A 21100-nucleotide genomic window follows, 5' to 3' on the forward strand; every position below is an offset into this window, starting at 1 on the left:
TGCCAATCATAGGCAGCGTGTGTATGTGCAGCTGCAGGTCAGGAAATGCCTAACTGCCTATGATTGGCGGTGTGCAGTGAGGGCTTCCTGGTGGGCTCGATCTGAACACCCCTGAGCCCATCATTACTGGCCAGTGTGAAGAGGCCGCCTGGACTCAAGATGGGGTGAATAAAGGCTAGGTTCCCCTTCTATTGACAGTGGCTAATTCTTCAATGCCTATTTAAAGGGGCCACCAGACATCTGGGAAAAGTACTTGTTTATTGGTGCATCATCATTTCCTCTATAATCCTTGGGGGTATCCCAACTATGAGTTATTTGCGTTCTTGTTTACAGCATGATCTAAACGTATTCTATGATGTGTGCCTCTGTATATCTCCTTATGAAGTAGCTTGTCAGATCTAGGAAACATGTTGTGTAAAATCATCCCTGTATAAATTAGTTTCTATTAACTGAAGATATACCACCTGCCATTTCTTTTACATGGTTTGTAATTTCCCTGTATCATCTATGATGGTTACTCAGTAAAAGCAGTAGCTGAGCAGTAGGTGATTCAGGGTGGATAAGAACGTATCTTATAATTTTGTATATGATCTATTTCATGCCAATCAAACCAAATTGTTTGATTGTTTTTATGTGACTTTATCTTTGGAGAAATAAAGAAATGTATAGCTAGTCTATATATTAACATAGAATGTTGTGCCCTGAATGTCCATCAGCTTAACGCTTTAAAGCTGGACATAGAGTGATTGAAATTCAGTTGTTCCAGTAGTGCCTGGCTCAATTTTGATCAGCGTGTGGGCTCCCCCACTCAACAGAGGTTGATTGTTTAATCAACATTTGTCAAAGAGACATGTTGGAAAATGTTCCGTTGATCAGCGTCTGCAGCCACTAATTAGGCTATTTTGACAGCAGTAGGTCCTGTCAGAATACAACGTCTTGGCATGGGGGCATTTCTCCATCCACCTTGTTAGTTACTCTCCGGCTGAACAAAAAAATATAAGGCAGTATGGCCAGCTTAAATAATGGAAAAGAGCATATTACCTTCTACAAGTGATCGACCGATATCGTTTTTACGTTGCCGATACTGATATTTTGGCGATCGCATATTGGTATCGGACGATATTGGCCGATATTTTTGTACATTTAAAATTTTGAAAAATAAACACAAATTTCGACACATCTGTTACTGAACATGTAAAACTTTATTAACATTTTTAACATTAAGGGCTCGTTCTTCACACCTTAACTGCTTGAGAACTGATAGGAAAACTTCAATTGCAGGGACATTTAGTTTCACATCATTCTGATTGTGCATTAATGCATAATAAAGTGCTGCAGTAGTGCACTCATTCACTGCAATAACTTTTAAATCACTACTGCAGTGCAGTCAGTGCAAAACTGCTAGAAAAACAGCTAGGCAGTGGATTGGATTGGAGGCAGTGGACTACCGCTGCAGTAGGGCACTCACTGCAACTACTGTCGGTGCAAAACTGCTATAAAAAAAGCTAGACGGTGGATTGGATTGGAGTCAGGGGACTACCACTGCAGTAGGGCACTCACTGCAACTACTGCAGTTAGTGCAAAACTGCTAGAAAAAAAGCTAGGCAACAGCTACACAGTGGATTGGAGTTGGACTGGTGTCAGTGGACTACTGCTGCAGTACTGCACTCACTGCAAAGATTTACTGCAGTCAGTGCAAAACTGCTAGAAAAAAAGCTAGGCAACAGCTGGACAGTGGATTGGATTGGAGTCAGTGGACTACCTCTGCAGTAGGGCACTCACTGCAACTACTGCAGTCAGTGCTAAACTGCTAGAAAAAAGCTAGGCAACAGGCAGTTTGGGTGGCTGGCTGGCACCCTGTTGTGGGTCGGTGGCTGACGCCTGGCAGTGTGGGTGGCTTGCTTGATGGCACCCAGTTATGGGGTGGCTGGCTGCTCTCACCATGTTGTGGGTCGGTGACTGACGCTTGGCAGTGTGGGTGGCTTGCTGAGTTGCTGGCAACCTTGGGGTCGGTGGCTGATACCTGGCAGTTTGGGTGGCTGGCTGGTACCCTGTTGTGGGTTGGTGGCTGACGCTTGGCAGTGTGGGTGGCTTGCTTGCTGGCACCCTGTTGTGGGTGGCTTGCTGGAACACTGTAGTGGGTGGCTGGCTTGCAGGAACACTGTAGTGGGTGGCTGGCTTGTTGTCACCCTGTTGTGTGGGTGGCTGGCTTGCTGGAATACTGTGTGGTCACTGGTCACAGTGGTGGGTGGCTGGCTTGGTGTCATCTGGGTGGCTGGTTTGCTTGCTCGCTGGAACCTTGTTGTGGGGTGGGTGGCTGGATGCTGGCCGGCTGGCACCCTGTTCTGTTGTGGGTCGGATGGCTGGCGTCTGCCACCCTGTGGGGGGTGGCTGAGGCCAGGGCCTGTGGGTGGATAGCTGGCATCGTGAGCACCGTGACCGGACTGTACTGCAGCTGGCTGTACACGAGGCTGTCCGAGGCGTGGGGGCCGGTCTTAAGGCAGAAAACGTGTGCAGCGCATGGTGAAATGTCACGTGGCTGCGCAGGCGTGGGAGGCGTGTTAGAAGGGTGTTAGAAGGCAGAAAGTGTGCGCACAACATACGCAATGACGCCACGAAAATATCTGTAAATCCAAAAGCTGATTCCGATATGTCGGGGAAAGTGCATATCGGGCCCCGATATATATTGGTGTTGCCGATAATCGGTCGATCTCTACCGTCTACCTTTCCAATTAAATTAGAAATGCATTAAATGCTACACTTTGGGCACTCCTAAACAGATCGGGGTACCTGAGTAAACTTGTGTGGATCAATTTGGCCACTCAGATGGTAGCTGGTCTATTTGTAATCAGTCCAAGTGATGGTTTTAGACTATCCAGCAGACCATATTAAATGTTGTTTACAGTATATGACCACATTGACCATATACCTTGTTTGAGTAGAGAGCAACATTGCATCAACCAAATTGTGAGATTTCTTGCAGCTGTTACATACATTTTTTGCAATTCCTTTTGCAACCTTACATGATAAGCTCATTATATATTTCCTCCAAAAAGATTTTGTATTTTGCAACAATGATACCTTCTAGCATGTGCACTAGATATTCGGCAACATGAGCTACAACTCATTACAGTAATGGTATTGAGTAAGAAGACACGAAGACCGGAAATATTATGATGCTTGAGTGTCAGCCCCAAATTCTTATTAAGTAATAGGCTAATGATCTAATTATTCAGACCGAGCAGGACCAGGAATAAGATTGTAATTATGAAAATTGGCTACCTTATGCCAGCCTGAACACTCTCCATTGAGATCGGTCAGGTGTGTTGCTAGTTCACAACATGCACACAGGTTACTAATAAGTATAGGTGAAGAGGACATGTTGGGCTCTCAGTATGCAGATGTATGGGCACAATGTGTTACACTCCTGCAGACAACCCCCCCCCCCCCTTTCAAAAAAAAGAAGACAAAACTAAATCTTTCATAGGTATTGTAGATTAAGGGCTCATTTACACATTTGTGTCAATATCATGTGTTTATGTAGCATTTATTCTGCATTTGTAAAGCCTCATAACTGGCCATCAATGCCTGCTATGAATATTACAATGAGCATCACACAGGAGTGGTAGTGTCGTGTTAAAAATGAAGCAGCCTGTCACTCTGAGCCAATGTTCACACATGTGAATTGTACAGGAATCGCACCACATTCACATCACTTATGCATTTCTGTGCAGTGCGATTTGAGCCCATTTTATTTTGGATAGCTCAAATCACACCACTGTCACATTGCAAAGGTGCAGGGAGCTTATTTTTATTTTTTATTCGCACTGGAGCCAGATCACATGGGTGTTTATACCCATGCGATACGGTTTGGGAAAATGCACTGCGTTTGTGACCTTCTTTTGGGGTGTCATTAACTTTCCATTGGCATTCACAGCAGATCACAAAACACAGTGCGATTGCTATGCGGTGCGGGAAACGCAAAGGAATCACTGCATTTTCCACACCGCATCAGTGTGAACCGGAGCTAATGAGGCATTAGGCTTGTCAACCACTACCATTGATTTCAATCATGGTAATGCTCTGTAACCACTCATTAAAAGCGCTAGCTAGGCATTGAAGGAGAGACAATAGAGGCTTTGGTATCCCAGAATGCACTGGAAAATAATAGAGAGCTAGGATGCCAGGCAGGAGTAGAGGCAAGCTTTTTGTTTCAGCAAAGCTGAGCTGGACCAAGCCAAGTGTCAAAGAGATCAAAGTTTTTATGAATCCAGCTTGCAGAGAATTTACATCCCTTGCCCTATGGGCAAGGGATGGGAGTGCCAAACTGACGTCAAGTCACCTAGGCAAGAATTGTGGGAGAAGGTACTTGTCAAAACAAAGGTACGCGCTCCCTAATTTTTCAGATTAAGATCTGTTTAAACCACTTGCTGATGAGCCATGAACCTGGTATGTCACTGGACTTCAAGTGGTTATACCGGGATGATGTCAGCAGCTTCAGGCATCATCCAGCACTGTTTTTCTTGTAAAAGCAATCCTAGGGGCTAACCAGCTGCAAGCAGCAGGAGGGAATTGAAGACCTACCCCCCCCTTTGCGGCTTTACCCGGGATCTCCTGTCCCCCTGGGAGTCCCGATCGACCAGCCGTCGGCTGATCGCACAGCCAATTAAAGACCGGTTTGGCTTTTCTTTGGTATATGGTGACCTGGCAGCAATCACCTGACATCACTTCTAGTATACCCGGATGTAAACGGCGCCATTTTCAAAAATCAAAAGCATTCGATTGCACCAATCTTGGTGTAATCAAATTCTTTTAAGGGCAGGGGAGGGATCTGGGGTCCTAGACCCCCAATCTCAGTATAAGGAGTACTTGTCACATTCTTTATGTTTCTTGTAACAGCAGTAAAGGTAATAACGTTTTTTTTTTTTTTTTAAGAGACCGTATTTAAAAAAAAAAAAATAATAATAATTATCAAGCCCCCCATGTTTGTGCGCAACCAGCAATCATCCCACACATGAGGTATCGCTGTGAATGTCAGATCATGGGCTACAGTAATTCAAGCACCAGACCTTTTCTGTAAATCTAAAGTGGTAACCTGTAAAGGCTTTTAAATCGTCGCCTATGGAGAGTAAAAATGTACATTGTTTGTCATCTTCGCACGGGCGTGCACAATTTAGAAGTGTGACATGTTTGGTATCTATTTACTTAACATAACATCATCTTTTATATTTTACCAAAAAATGGGTTATGTATTGTTTTTTTTGTTTTTTTGCATTAAAACTTTTTTCCAAAAAAATTGCTTTTGAAAAACTGCTGCACAAATACCATGTGACCTAACAAATTGCAAAACCCACCAATTTATTTATTCTCTAGGGCTTCTGCTTTAAAAAATATATAATGTAAAGGGCTTCTAAGAAATTTTCTAGCAAAAAATACTCATTGTTACATTTTTACAAAAAGTGTCAGGAAAGGCCTGGTCTTAAAGTGGCTAACTTTTTGAACGTTTTATACTGCTCTGCTTCAATCATGTTGGCGTTCTGATCAGTTGTTGAACATGAAAGTTGAATTTGCCAGTCTGATTTTGGAAATTAAATATGTGTTCTTTTTTTCGCAGTTGACTTCAGACCTCATGCCAATATGGATACCGCACATCACATGCTTCTGTTCGGATGTGGTTCACCCTCTTCTACTGAAGAATACTGGTATGTTTGTCCTTGTTATACTCTTTTGTTTATTTAAAATGTTTAAAGTGTTACTAAACCCAGGAGCCTGCATTCACTATATCTGGTCTCCCACTGTACACAGAACATGGAAATGCAATTATTTTAGTAAATATAAATCGATAAATACCTTTTATTATCAGCAGTATACAGCAGACTTGTGACTTGTATCAGTTCCTAGTCAGTGTTAATTTTGTCGACTAAAACCGACTAAAACGTTTTCGTTGACTAAATTAACACAATTTTAGTCGACTAAAATACGACTAAAACAAATCAGATGACTAAAATATGACTAAAACTAAAATGGCATTTTAGTCAAAAGACTATAACTAAAACTAAATCGAAATTTGCTGCCAAAATTAACACTGGTGCATGCTCAAAGCTTAATACCATAAATAATAACATATTAGATTTTTCACTCCAGGACCAGCAGTAGTATATAATGAGTTTGGAAATTGTAGAGAAATGCTTAAATAATGCATTACAAATTACAATTGAACTACACCCATTTGATTATAGATGACTAAAATGAGTTTTAGTCGACTAAAATGTAGAACGTTTTAGTCGACTAAAATGTACTGGAGTTTTAGTCGACTAAATACGACTAAAACTAAAACACTTGCAGAAGACTAAAATGCCATTTTAGTCCTAAGACTAAAACTAAATTGAAATTTGCTGCCAAAATTAACACTGTTCCTAGTAAAGCTTGTAGGAGGGATTTTCATTCTCCCCTGATCCTCTGTCTGGACAGTACTGATTGGCCCTGTGCTGATCACTTACACTTTCCCAAGAAAAAAAAAAAAAAACTCTCTAGCTATACACACCAAACTGAGCTCTGTAAATATAAGGTTATTTTTTGGAGACTGTGAAAGAGGAGGATCAGAGAAGACCGGATCAAACAGCCTTACTACACAATGCAAAGAATTAACCCCTTAGGTTCCTACTTTTTTCAGTAAAGGTGTTTAGCATTAAATGTATGAAAAGAATTCTGGCATGCTGTAATTGGAAAGGACCTGGGGTATAGAAGAGCGTGAAGGGTCCAGTTTCACTCTAACACCTGTCATGTTAAATTTCCTTTCTGTCATTGATAATTTTTAGTTTGAAACCAAATTCTTGACTTTTGTTACTAAGTGAAAGATTTATAATAGGTGTTCAGTGGTGTAAGGTGAAGGTCATACCGATATCACAGCCCTTTTTTGCTTAGACTGAGGTGTGAGAGCAGGTTTTTCTGATGCAGAGCAAATACAGCCAAAAGATTAGCTGCCTAGAACAGGCATGCTATCTAAATGCATTCTGTATCGGTATCAAGGCACATGCCAGATTGAACATTGCATTCAGGTAATGCCTTATTTGGAAACCTAGGGGGTCCTTGCCGCCTCTCTGCAAAGTGATCTGCACTGGATCGCTTTTCCAGAGGGCTTTTGACAGGAGGTAAAAAAGCAACATGTCGCCTACTCCCTACCTGTTTTCACCTTGAAAATGCTAACCCACTGCACTGCCACTGCAGCAGGCAAGTCGTGGTGCAACCCCATTGACATGAATAGGTAGCCTTTGGCGGCGGTACTGCCCACTAAATGGAAGAATCATGGCCATGGCATGTGTACAGTGCCTACTCAGCTGCCTATTTTTACTGCACCCTAGATGCCTGTGTAAATATAACTGAAAGGCAAAGTTTTTTAGTTTTTTTGTTTAATTTTGGATGGAAGTGGAGCTGTATAAGAACCCTTGCCAGTTTATAGTGCTGTCTGTGTCCCCGTTAGTGCCGGTTCACACTAACGCGGCACGACTTTGGGGGCGACTTGTGAAGTCGTGTGCACCGCGACTTCGGTGCGACTTGCACGGACTTCATATAATGAACGTCTATGCAAGTCGCTCCTATGTCGCCCCGAAGTAGTACAGGACCCTTTTTCTAAGTCACATCGACTTGAGTCGCTCCTATTAGAACGGTTCCCGTAGCATACAATGGAACGCAACTTGTCAGGCTGAGCAGTCGCCTGACAAGTCGCGGTAGTGTGAATGGAGTCTTAAGGTGATTCCCCCTCTCTATTTGTCCTGTTACCATTATCATTGAAAGTGAAAGTAAAAGAAAATCCCAAATTTTGGCCACAGAAAATTAATAGAGGGGAGATCTTCCACAGGGTAAACTAGTTCTGGGGACCTGGGGGTCCCCAATGAATTCCCTTAATTTGCAGGGATTTAATTTTACTTGCTGTTTGGCTATGGGACAGGAAGTTAAAGGGAATTTCTGCAAAGGGGCACAGCTGACGAAAAAAAAGTTTTAACCCTTCCTTACCCTGTCCAAAATGAAGAAAAAGTTTTGCCTATAGTTCTACTTTAAGTTTACAGTAGATACAGTAAGGATTAGGATGCCTCTCAGGTTGTCATTGCTGGGTGGGAGATTCACCCTCCTTGTTTGTCCTGGTGACTGTTATCACTGAAAGTGAAAGAAAATCCCAAATTCTGAGTAGACCTCAATCAGGAATAGAGGGGAACTCTCCCAGTGGGGACACTGCTGACTACCAGGAATTTTCCTAACTTTTAAGGGATTTCCTCTCCCTTCCTCTTGTGGTAATCTCCCAAGTAGGATACAAAAGGCAAAAATAACCCTCCCTTACTATATCCAATAAAATATATATAATATAAAAAAAAATTCTTGCCTTCAGCTTAACTTCAATTACTCTGTCTGTGTTTTTTTTTTTTTTTTCCTCAGATATTAAAATATTCATATTAAAAGAAATGACACACTTGAGGGTGTTGTGCCTAGCGGGCAGACAGAACAGTAGAACACATAACCGCAATTATCAGGGCCAAATAGCTAAGTACACAACTGCAACATGTAAAATTGAACTTGCAGAAATTTTATTCAGACAGTTCTTTTGTGTTCACACACTCCTGGTACACTGCATTCCCATCATAGTTACACTACTTTTCCAGGTATTCATAAAGCATACAATGATATCACTACCTTGCCTCTGCCTGCTTATTCCAGAGTGAATGAGCAACAGCACATTGATAAGGTGACTACTGTCTTCTCCCCTACAGTAAGCATGTGTCACACCTACCACTAGTGTTGGTGGTCAGGCACTATAGCTGGCTCTGTGTTCTTCACCTATATCAGCCCCCTTTCCCATAGGGCAAGCAGGCCTACCTGTATTTGGTTGCCTCCAGATCTTTTGCACAATGCTATAGTTCCTGGCTACCATACCAGGGCAGACACGAGTGAAGCACAGTACACAGGTACTTGCGGTTCACAGACAGAGTGGTCCAATGGCAGTCCAGGTTCAAGGCAGCCTATGTTCAGAGAGTAGTCCAAAGTCCAGTCTGAGGTTGATAACCATGAAATCCAAACTAGCAGACAAGGCGAGAATCAGGTGAAGGCAAAGGTCAAGGCATGGGAACAAGGCGGATTTAAAGAGAGCTGGAAGCATGTGTTGCAGACACTATCACAAGCATGACAATTAGTGCCGGTTCACACTGTTCCGACCAAGTCGCCTGACAAGTCGCGCTCCATTCTGTGCAATTGGAACCGTTCTAATTGGAGCGACTCAAGTCGCTCCGACTTAGAAAAAGGTTCCTGCACTACTTTTGGGCGAAGTCGGAGCGACTTGCATTGACTTCCATTATGTGAAGTCGGTGCAAGCCACGCCAAAGTCACGGTGCACGGCGACTTCATTAAGTCGCCCTGAAGTCGTGTCGCCATAGTGTGAACCGACACTAAGGGCTTGGTGGACAGTCAGACAAGGAGAGTGCATGTCGGCCAAAACCAGAATGCTGGAACAAGACCAGCAGCTGTCATGGAACAAGGAGTGTTACACGCTGCTGGCAGCATGTTCCAGTGATCTAGAGCCTGATTTCCTGACGCTACAGCAGGTGACTATACAAAGCTGATCAAGACAAATTCAGGTACATATCAGCCATATTTAAATTCATCTAATTAATGAATACATCATTCCATTAATTGGAGTTTTTTTCTTTCTGAATTTTTGATTTAGACCATATATGGTTTTAACCTCTACATACGGAAAAGCTTCTCCATAGTAAGAGCTGTGAAAACAAGGGATAGACTCCCTCAAGAACTGGCTCTGGCCAGCTCAGTACATTATTTAAAAAAAAAAGAGCTAGATACATTCCTAAATGCACAAAATATAACTGAATAGTAACATTTATAGGTAATTACATGAGAGATTGTTGATTCAAGGAATATTCACTTGCCTCTTGGGGGATCAGGAAGGAATTATTTTTTCCCTCGCTGGGGCAAACTGAATCATGCTTTATAAGGTTTTTTTTTTTTTTTTCCCCCTTCCTCTGGATCAGCTGTGGGTAAAGGATTGTGTATATAGAAGTTTTCTATTTGTTCATGTTTTTCTATTGGTTTAACTAGATAGAAATGTTTTTTTAACCTATGTTAGTATATATAGCTGCGATTTAAAGAGAAGAATTGTAAATATAGAGCATTTGGCCATTTTTTTTTTGAAGTCGGTAATTTGCCCAAAAACATAAGCCATGAAGTTTTTTATTACGGAGTCTTCTGTGGCCTTTGCATTTCATGGGAAACTAAACCCACACAGTCTGTAGAAGCTTGTAAAGTAAAATCTGGTTTGATTACGATCCTTGCTTTTATCTTTATAGATGGCACAACAATGATTTCATGATTTAATTGTGTTCTTTTCCAGCCCATATAAATACATTTGTGTTGTATAATTTTTTAAAGGCTGTGTCACTGAGAGCTTATACATAAAATACAGCAGGGCTCGACAAACCCCGGGCGCCAGGTCGCATTGGCGACTAGAATTAGTGACCTGGTGCCTGGGGTGCACTGCAGGAGGTGTCCTGTCCCATTTGCACCCCCCCACCCACTCTGAGTGTACGGACTACCTCGCCATGCGATAATTGAGGCCGCGGCTTTTCGGCCTTCTTCAGTGAGAGAACGGGGAACTGGCGCCCTCTTGTGGTGGACGGGAGTTTGACAAGCAGTCACTAATGGCTGTTTCCCCTGCCTGTCCTCAATGCCTGTCCATCTCCTTCCCAAGAGGAGACGAGAGGGAAGTTTTTGATGGCTTCATCTCCCTGTCCACTTACCTTTGCTTAAAAGGTAAGTGGACAGGGAGTGTAGTTGTTGTTGTTGTTATTATTATTATTATTATTATTATATATTTTTTAAATTATTAAAAAAATATATATTTTAATTTTTTTTTTTTTTTCAATTATTATATCAATTATTATTATTATTATCGCCATGCCACAGCCACACAGCCGAAGGCCCCTTTCACACGGGCTGTCTGATCAGGTCCGCCTGTCAGTTTTCCAGACAGTCTGTTTCCATCCGATTGCCCTATAGAGGAGAGTGGGGTTCTAGTCGTCTTTATGTGTAAATTTAGTGTCTTATTTTTTGGAAATAAAGCTTGGGTGTTTGTTAAAGAAAAAAAAAAAAAAAAAAAACTGGCTTCTAACTTTTTAGCTGGCTCCTAGATTTCAGGCAAATTTGTCAAGCTCTGACATACAGTATTAAATTTGGGGTACCAATATGTATTTTTTTAGGTATCCAGTTTAGAGGCGTTCTAAAAAAGTGCAGCTCTTGGCCTTCAGTAAATCTTGTATGTAAACCTAATGCCCTGCAGTATGACCGGTTCGAAAGATGCTTTCGTCTGCTAAAAAAGTTGCTAGAAGAATGCAATGGTAATAGATAGGGATGGGCTCTGTATTCCAGTCTAACATACGTTCGACTTGAACGTCAGATGTTCACTCAACACTCGAACAAATGGGGCGCTCGGCAGGAAGTTTGCCCACCGATGAGCACCCCATAATGCACTGTGCTGTTGCTGTGCTGTTTGAACAGGAAGAGACCATCCCTAAACTGTTTCCACAAAGTTGTGAGCATGAAATTGTCCAAAATACCTTGGTATGCTGATGCCTTAAGAGTTCCCTTCACTTGAACGAAGTGGCCAACCCAACCCCTGAAAAACAACCCACACACTATAAACCCCTCTCCACCAAATGACTTGGACCGGTGCACAAACCAAGGTCTAAAAAAACATGGATGGGCATATTTGGGATGGAGGAACTTGACTGGCCTCAACCCTATAAAACACCTTTGGGATGAATTAGAGTGGAGACTGCGAGCCAGGCCTTCTTGTCCAACATCAGTGCCTGACCTCACAAATGCACTTCTGGAGGAAGAATGGTCAAACATTCCCATAGACACACTCCTAAACCTTGTGGACAACTTTCCCAGAAGAGTTGAAGCCGCTGTAGCTGCAAAGGGTGGGCCAACTCCATATTCAACCCTACGGATGAAGACTGTAATGCCATTAAAGTTCATGTGCGTGTAAAGGCAGACGTGCCAATAGTTTTGACAATATAGTGTATATTATGTGTAGCATTGTAGGTGTTCAGTGGAAGGGGTCTGACTCTGTTAGATATACTAACCCTTTACATATACAACTTGTACTTGAAGTTATCAACCCTTGGGAAAGGTTCTGCTGTAAACATAAAAAAAATAACAAAAACAAAAAGTATATAATAAAACTGTACACTTATATACTTGTTTGCCTTTGACCATCGGATGTTATCATGATTTTATAAACCATAGGTAGCCTCAGCTTTTTAGAAACTGGTCAAAAACGATTAAAAGATTTGTGAAGTGAATCAGATGCAACAAGGATAGGATGTAAACCAAGTAAAGATTTTTACTGTTCCTACTAGAAGATAGAGTGCTTAAGCAAAATGTTCTCTTCCCTGGAGTGGGAGTTCTAGAAGGAGGGAAGGTTGTATAATAAAACAAAACCCAATTATCGGCTAAAGATGAAGTGTTATGTTCTGTGTCCTTTATTTAGATGTAGTGTATGTTGGAAGGTTTACCCTGGGTTAGTGGATCCCTGCTATGTGCTATTATGTGTAAAGCATTGCTTGAGCAGAGGATCGAAGCTTTGTCATTCCCCAGTACCTAATCCATCCAAAAGATTGGCTGTATTATTCCATGCATGCTGACAAAAGCCTTTTCTTTTTCTCAAGATGAGCACAACATGGACATGATTGCAACGGATGCTGTAATGAATGTTAATTTTTTTTTTTTTCTTTTTTTTTGTAACAGTGGAAATAACCTCACGTAGTGGTCTAAATTATAAAGCTTCAAACACTACAATAGACAAAATATTGTATTAAAGAAATCTGTGTAGTAAAATGTAGCACTCAAGTATCAGTGGTTCAGTAAAGGGAACCACACAGATGTGGTCATAATAGAAAACGTGCTAAATGTAACAGATACTACTAGAGGTTACGTGTACCAATGTATTAAAACAAATGTTACAGATAAATAACTAAATATACAGTTATACTGTGGGGGAGGGATAATACAAGCTCCTCCACATGCATTAAACATAGTAAATCAAAGATTCCTACTGAAAGAACTTGAACCTATATATCCACCTTATTTAGGGAAATGGGAACCGGAATTGGGACTCCTTCAAGATGAAGAAAAGAGGAAGAAAGTTTTAAGACTTGCCTGTTGTTCCTCGTTGGATGTTATAAACTGTTTGCTAGGTGGTACCTTACCCTGCAGAGAGCCCAGAGGTTCAGTGCAGAGATATCCTCAACCTGTTGTAGAGGATGCAAAGCTTCTCGAACATTTGCGCATTTGTGGTGGGAGTGCTCAAAGATACAAGCTTTTTGGAAAGAGATCACTAGATTAATACATCAGATTAAAGGAGATTGTATTCAGGTAGGCTATTGGATCTGTTTGTTCCACAACACGGAAGAAAAGGTTACAGTATATAAAAATTTGCTAGTGCCCCACTTATTGAATGCTGCTAAAAGCTTGATTCCGGCGTGCTGGCAAGCCCCAGAAGCTCTGAGCATGAGGATATGGGTCCTAAGGGTTAATTGGGGGAGAGCCATGCACGCACATCATAGGTCGAACTGGATGGACTGATGTCTTTTTTCAGCCTCACAAACTATGTAACTATGAGATGATATCTGCAGCAGAGGACTCTTGTGAGAAATACCTAGAAACTTGGGAAGATTGGTTAAGATTTAAAAAAACGGAGGAATATATAAAGATATTGGGTAAGTAAGATAGTTTGATATGTACCCTAGGAGAAAAATTACCCAGACCTTAAAGGGCCCAGGATATGGGTAGGTGAAATAAAATACAAGAGGGAGATTAAAAGGTAAAGAAGATATTCAAGAATAGAGTGAAGAGAATTTGGTTTAAGATGTGTTTTTTTTTTTTTTCGGAGGGAAGGGGAGTGGCTATTGAGATGGTAAAGCTTTTTTAAAGCGCTGTTCAACTATAACTGTTGGATTTTGTAATAACCTGAATTATTATATATGCTGGTGAAAACAAATAAAATATGTATATATAAATAACTGAATATACATAATAAATTTGTGGAAAAACATTCACACAAGTGGGCATTAAAGTAAAACATCCATGTACTCCAAATAGGGGTGGTATTAGTCCCAAATTATACAGTGCAAACAGTCCAGTGTTGGAATAAGGGATATATATCTTCAGTGTGGAGAAATCCAGCATAGACAATTCCACATAGGACCTTAAAGTCAAAAAATGTGTTTTTAAGAAAAAAAACAAACCAAACATGTTATATTTATCTGCTCTGTGCAGTGGTATTGCACAGAGTGGCCCCCGATCCGCCTCTTCTGGGATCCTCGGCGGTGATCTTAGCTCCTCCTGGCTATGGGGAGAGCATAGTCTGCACGCTCCTGACCTGTGCGTCTATAGAGCTGCGCTCCATAGACGTACACAGCGGGACTTAGGCCGCCCCCTGCTTCCTTTTCACTGAATCTGATTGACAGCAGCAAGAGTCAATGGCTCCTCCTGCTGCTTGAATCCTGTGTGAAGAGAAAGTAAGGGAAGAATAGATGCAGCCGTGCACAGCACTGACCTCTTCTCCCCCCTCTCTTTCTTCATACATGGGAAGGGGGCACAGAAAAACTGAAAACATTTTTTCCTTATTGTAAAAAATTAATTGTTAAAAAACGTTTTTAGGTTCAGTAACACTTTTAAGTAGATCACCAAGAAAAATATATACGCTTACCAGAAAGCGTGGACTCCCTTCCAGGCTGACCGGAAGATAAGTCTCCACAAAAGTAATCTACTGAGTGGCTCCAGGGCTTTCACACTGCCAGGCTGTAGCTGAGAGTCCACTTTCTCAGTAAAATCATACGGTCTTTTAATGATGGTCTCACATGTGGCTTTGTAGTGTAATGGCTGATCGATCCCCTTATGTCCCTGGTTTGCTATAGCTAGCCTGTCCCTAATCACCAAAGGGACAAGACAAGTTTGTTTAGGGTCACACTATGTCCAATGCATGCATGCATTGCCATTGGCTCTGCATCACATGTGATATAAATATACAGTAGCTTGACAACGGCTGTGAACAGTGAAAATAGTGACTGGGGTCCTTGCTCTTTTTATAGTGTATGCCACAAGTGCTTGTGATGGCTTTTGCCTTTACATCAAAGTAAATGTTGATGTGTGGGGCTTACTGTGAAAATAACGAGGTGTTGGGGCTGACTTTTACAAAAAATGGATGCCTGAATTTGTAAGTTCACTTTTAGTAGACTTTCAGTAGCTGATTGGGGCAAGACATTACATAACAAGATTTATTGTGCACTTTTTATAAATTTCAAGTACCTGCAGTGGCTGTAACATCCAGTCATATTCCTCCACCCTACAATAAAATAAAGAAAGGAAAAATGGAAAGGGCACCATCGTTATTTCTCCGGAGACTGCACCAAATAAACGTATTTTTGTTATTTAAGTACATAGATCTGTTCTCCCTCTTGTAATGGTGTTAAGCTGGGATATGTTCATTCAGTGGGTGAAACACAAGTAACCTTATTGAACGAGGGCTATGATGAATGTTGGTGCTTTGTGTTTGCACTTAGTAAATTAGTTTTTCTGACTTATTATGGCTTGTATTTATATTCTGAGGTGATGTATGCTATTGTATTCCCCCACCCATGTCTAGCGAAGAATCCCTGGAACAGAAGCAAATAATATAATCATCATATGCATTATTTATTGACATTTGAAATTACTGCTTTAATATGTATGACCCATATGCAAATGAATGATGTTTACACAGGAAAATTTATCCCACTTAAAGGTTAATACATTAGTAATACTTTGTCTCCGTCTTCCTCTCTGGCATCATCACAGCTCTTAATTGGGATATGCCTATATAGTTTTATTAATAGTGTGTGGAGAGCAATGACGTGTTGGATCTGTGAAATCAAGTCATGGATTTCTGCTTCACACTGTGCACCGAATGCAGGAGCTCACAGCTGCCGGATCATACACCATTCCCTGGGAGATAATTACTGTTTAACCTCTGTGATTAAAGTGATTTTCCATTCATATGTGTTACGTTTAGCTCTTAAGGTGGGAAGCTCATCTTCTTTTTGCTTTCTCTGTGTTCTGCTTGACATGAAAGCTTGATATGGTTTGACAAAATTGCCAATATTCGTATGTTCTCCAAACAGTTACTGAAAGCCATAGGAGAACTTACCTGTTACAGACACCAGAAAATAATAAATCCGCACAATAGCTGAATAAGGGAGACTGTGGGCATGATGGCAACACCGCTAGTGCTCAAAGCCCTGCATGAATAGCTGCGTGAATGGCCTTGCTATTAGATAGACCCAAATTACACCCATCTTACCAAAGCTGCAGGGCCTGCTGTTTGCTCTGGTGGCACATCTGCTAAAACTTTAGAGATCGCTATGTATTTATCCCAGAATGAACATTTTTTTATTTTGTATGTTTTTTAAAATTCTTTAGAATAGCATTATCAGTACAATTGAAATGGAAAACAGGGATGAACAAATCCAAAAAGCCAAATGGTAACATGCAAAAAAAAGGTTTTAATTATTTTACTATAAGGCCCCTTTCACACATATGGTCCGTTTAGTTCATCAGTTCAGTCACGTCAAAAAATCAGTTTTTCATCCGTTTTTCATTAGTTTTTCATCCATTTTTTTACATCCAGTACCAATGCAAAAATGGATAAAAAAACAAGCCGTTTGTCCGTTTTACTTCAGTTTTTCGTCCGAAATAGGGCTTTCATCCATTTAAATAAACGGATATTGAAGGAAGCGGATGAAAACAGATGTAAATGGATGATCATCCATTGTCATCCGTTTTTCCATAGGAATCCATTGATGTCCATTTTTCATTCGTCAATGGATGGATGAAAAATGGACAAACGGTCCGTATGTGTGAAAGGGGCCTTATTGTTAATGAAAGAAAAGCTTCACTAGCTATTTTAAGGATCAACCTGTTCAAAATGTTCAGTGTGTTGATTCGTTGATCCTTAAAATGGCTAATAAAGATTTGCTCCTAGTACTCAAGAACCCGTGCATGTTTATTTTTTATTTATTATAGATACTTCTATAATGCCCTCAATTTATGCGGTGCTTTACATGTACATTAACATCAGTCCCTGTCCTCAAGGAGACCTCCAAGGTCCCTAACTCACATTCATATGTACACATACTAAGGCTAACTTTAACAGGAGCCAATTGACCTACCAGCATGACTTTGGAGTGTTGGAGGAAACCGCAGTACCCGGACAAAAGGCACACAGGCACAGGGAGAACATGCAAACTCTGTCCATATAGTGCCAGGTTTGTAATTCGAACCAACAGCCCTGGAAAGCGCTAACCACTTAGCAGCTGTGCTGCATGTTCTCTTAGATGCCTTATTCAGTATCTTAGGTGTGCATGATAACCTTCAGAAGTTGGGAAGGCACAGGGCAACCTTTGGCACTATGGGGAAGTGCCAACAAAATGTTGACCTCAGAAAAGCTTGAAATTCTGCCCATGACAGAATAGTTATGGAGGCTGTTGCATGTATGTGCAGACACATCCAGGTGTTTGCACTTTCTACTTGCAGCAAATTACCCCCCCCCCCCATCCCAACCCCAATATATAATCACAATCATGCCTCTGATATAGAATTAAACCTTTGTGTGGCAACATTTTTATTATTCCAAAAATCTGCTTTGTAAACGGTGCCCTCATAAATCCTTGTGTACATACAGCTTTTAAATAACTGCATCTTACAGTACCTCTTGGTTACATTGGGAGTATATATAGTGAACCTTTTGAAGATTGTTTTCCTCTGCATGTCAACTTTCCTAGCCTTGAGGGTTTTTATACCTAGTAATCATTTCTGTATATGTCTGTGGGCAGAGAAGACTACTCATCTGTGCTGAAATTAGTTATGTTTCTTTAACATGTCAGTTGTTAACAGTAATGATTCTCACTCTCTTCAGGATAACAGTGTTTCGTGGTGCAGGATATAAAGATGGATCATTTTTGATGGCCACACATTACTTTTTTCCTTTTTTTTTTTTTTTTTTTTTTTTTACATCCCTGACAGCTGCAATTTGTATTTTTGTAATCATTTTGACCTGCATTTTTTTTGTTGATTTTCATTAACCAACAAAATCGAGTTAACTTGTGAATAAAGAAGGTTGATGTGGTTATGTGTGACATTGTTGCTTGTGTAAAATACACCTCCTTATTGCCCTTTTCCCCACTGGCCACTAAAGCAGATCTATTGCAAGTGAAACCAGCTCACAGAGTTTCAAATCTAGGATCATTACTAGATACAAAAGAACTGGTGAACCTAAGGTGTTTTTCAAAAATGTAGTAAAATGCACAGATGGAAAGGTCAGTCTTAATTGTAAAAGCTGCCCATATGCACATTAGCCAAAAACCTTCTGCTTATGGAAGAGGGTAGCTGTAGAGCAGAACAGGAACTTGGCACTGGCTATGGAAAAGAATAGATTGTAAGCTCTAACGAGCAGGGTCCTCTGATTTCTACTGTATTAAAGTGTATTGTATTTGTACTGTCTACCCTCAAGTTGTAAATCGCTGCGTAAACTGTTGGCGCTATATAAATACTATATAATAATAATAGTAATTGCCCAGGAAAATCCAGCTTGATTTGTGTGTTTCCCTCAAGAAGAGTTGGTCAGGGAAAGATTGGAGACAAAGTGCCTACAGAAACACTGTCCTTTCCTAAATTGAATGTGTGAAGATCTTTTTGTGTTATTGGGCATTTTTGGTAGATTCTCAAATGAGATTCTGAACAATAAACATACTGTATGCGGATGTGTTTGATAGGTGACTATCTGGAAATTTTGTTGGTTTAATAGGAGAAATCTGTAAATTCTGGTACAGCCTACATTTACATCTAGAGGAGTTCATACAGGGCTTACTGACGTCCAGTCTTCTGTGCGCTGGATGGTTTTATGTCAAATACTTCCTTACCCTGTTCCAGTTTAATTCCCTCCATACTCCATGACATTGTGGGATTTAGGCTGAAAATCCAAACAGAATTTTGTGCCTGTCTTTTTAAACCTGTCTGTGGCATACCGCAACTCAGCAGAACATGACAGCAACCGCACTACTGATGATTAACGAAACGTTTCTCTTGTAATCCTTTTTTGTGGCTTCCTTTCTGATTCCATTATCAATGTCCCCATTCTAGGCCATGTGCAAAATGTCTTCTACATTTTGCCTTATGAAGTCGTATCAGACTGTGCTGCTTTACTAAACATGTTAAGACAGCCATCTTAGTCTCTGATCTGCAGTCGCCATGATGTTGCACATACGATCAGCTATGACACTAGCCATTTGATGGCTTGACAGTTCTGTTGAGAGCCAACTGAGGCACGCTAGTAACTGTAACCATTATCAATTCCAGGCATGCCTTGAATGTAACTGTTTTGGGAAACTGTTAAATCAGCGGGTTTAATGCTTTGCTTCAGTAACTGTCAGATGTGAACATGTTTAGTGACAGTTAAGAGACACTGGACTACTGTTCTGAATACTAGAGAAGTTAAAAAAGAGGAAAAATGTAACCATGTTCTAAAGTCCAGAGAAAAACAGCCACTGAAAATCTGGCAGTGGCTTAAAAAAAAAAAAAAAAATGATTTTATTTTTAAATGGTGACATCTGGGAAAAACTATCATCAGTTCACGAAGCTGAAAAGAGAAGTGGAGAAAAAATGGTCCTGTAGTTGTTAATGGGAGCCAATCAGCATTCACCTATAATTTTATGGAAATATAAAGACTTCTGATTGGCTACAAGGGGCTTCAACTCCTTTGTTCTTTTCTCCAGTTTTTATGATTCTATGCATAAGCAATATTTAATAGAAAATTAGTGTTTTACATTACACTTTGTATGGTTTAGGAAAGAAAACACAAATGGATGGCGATCTCCTCTTAGTTCATGGAAATTTGCCAAGTGCTCTACCCGCTAATACAAAAACTGTAGCATTGTAGGTAAATAAAAAATAAGGCCTGGAGCTATGCCAGATACCAAGTAATGCCATGTTAGCCAATATCTGATCCAATTATAGCTTTGATTAAAAGAGGGCGTGAGTTGTAAGTAGAAGCCTGGAAATCGTTCCAGGCAGATAAATGAATTAGAGATGTATATCAGAATTGAATTTATTTGTGCTTGCTGTGGTTCTGTGCCAAGAGCCTTAGTTGGATTCTCACTGTTCCTATGTTTGTGCCACACTCCATCTTTCATATATTTTGCATTTGCTGCACTTGCAGTCTTAGGTCCCACTGTGTTCAGTAATCTTATAGATGTGTACGGCTATTGCTGTCTTGGTTTAACTTGGATACACAATACTTAATATTTTCTTGTGTTTACAGGGATTGTGGTGCTGGAACCTGTACAGATAAATCTAGTATTATGTATGCATGGGCTAGGAATGCCCCCCCAACCAAGCTTCCGAAAGGTATATTACCGAGTCTTGTGTGAATGTAATTGCTATCATTTTTGTGATGTTTCAGCATGAAAAGATACAATATTTTATTTCCTAAAGATCTAAAATGTGCCTATGTTACAGACTGCTTATACTTTTAAAATGCATTAGCTGTTGAAATATATTTAGGAACATCTAGCAAATTTGCACTTGCAAAGTCGTAATTTTTCAAGTCAAACAAAAGAGTCAAAAAATAAAAGGATCGCTCTGAGAATACGGCAGCTTGCACAAAAAAAGGTAACACCAACCTTCTATAGAAACAAACCAGAATAAAGTGCACAAATAAAAAGGGCTTAAAAGTGGCAAAAATGTATGTATAAATTAATAAAATGCTTCAATTAATATAAAATATAAACAAACCATAATAGTGTGTGAAACCAAGCAAATTGAAAGTACTAGTGCTCAGATTGGTGTACTTGTAAATACTCAATATAGTGCACTCATTCAAATAGGAATAAACCATCTTAAAGTGCTTGTGTTCCATAAATGTCTATTAATGTTTAGAGTTCCACACCCATATCAATTCATCTTCTTAAGCTACTGTGAGTTGGTACCCCAAAGTGTAAAAAGC

At 40.4% G+C, this 21100-nt stretch overlaps 1 protein-coding gene across 3 annotated transcripts in view; it reads left to right on the forward strand.

Moving 5' to 3' along the window:
* Window positions 1-21100, forward strand: part of PAM (peptidylglycine alpha-amidating monooxygenase) — a 317350-nt gene that overhangs the window by 109779 nt on the left and 186471 nt on the right. For all 3 annotated transcript variants that reach the window (XM_082267132.1, XM_082267133.1, XM_082267134.1), the window contains exons 5-6: window positions 5615-5702; window positions 20417-20502. In XM_082267132.1, the coding sequence (XP_082123258.1) occupies window positions 5615-5702; window positions 20417-20502 (174 nt within the window). The remainder of the gene's footprint in view (window positions 1-5614; window positions 5703-20416; window positions 20503-21100) is intronic.

Source organism: Pelophylax lessonae (assembly GCF_965119305.1).
Source record: "Pelophylax lessonae genome assembly, chromosome: 1".
In the NCBI taxonomy this organism is placed as follows: domain Eukaryota; kingdom Metazoa; phylum Chordata; class Amphibia; order Anura; family Ranidae; genus Pelophylax; species Pelophylax lessonae.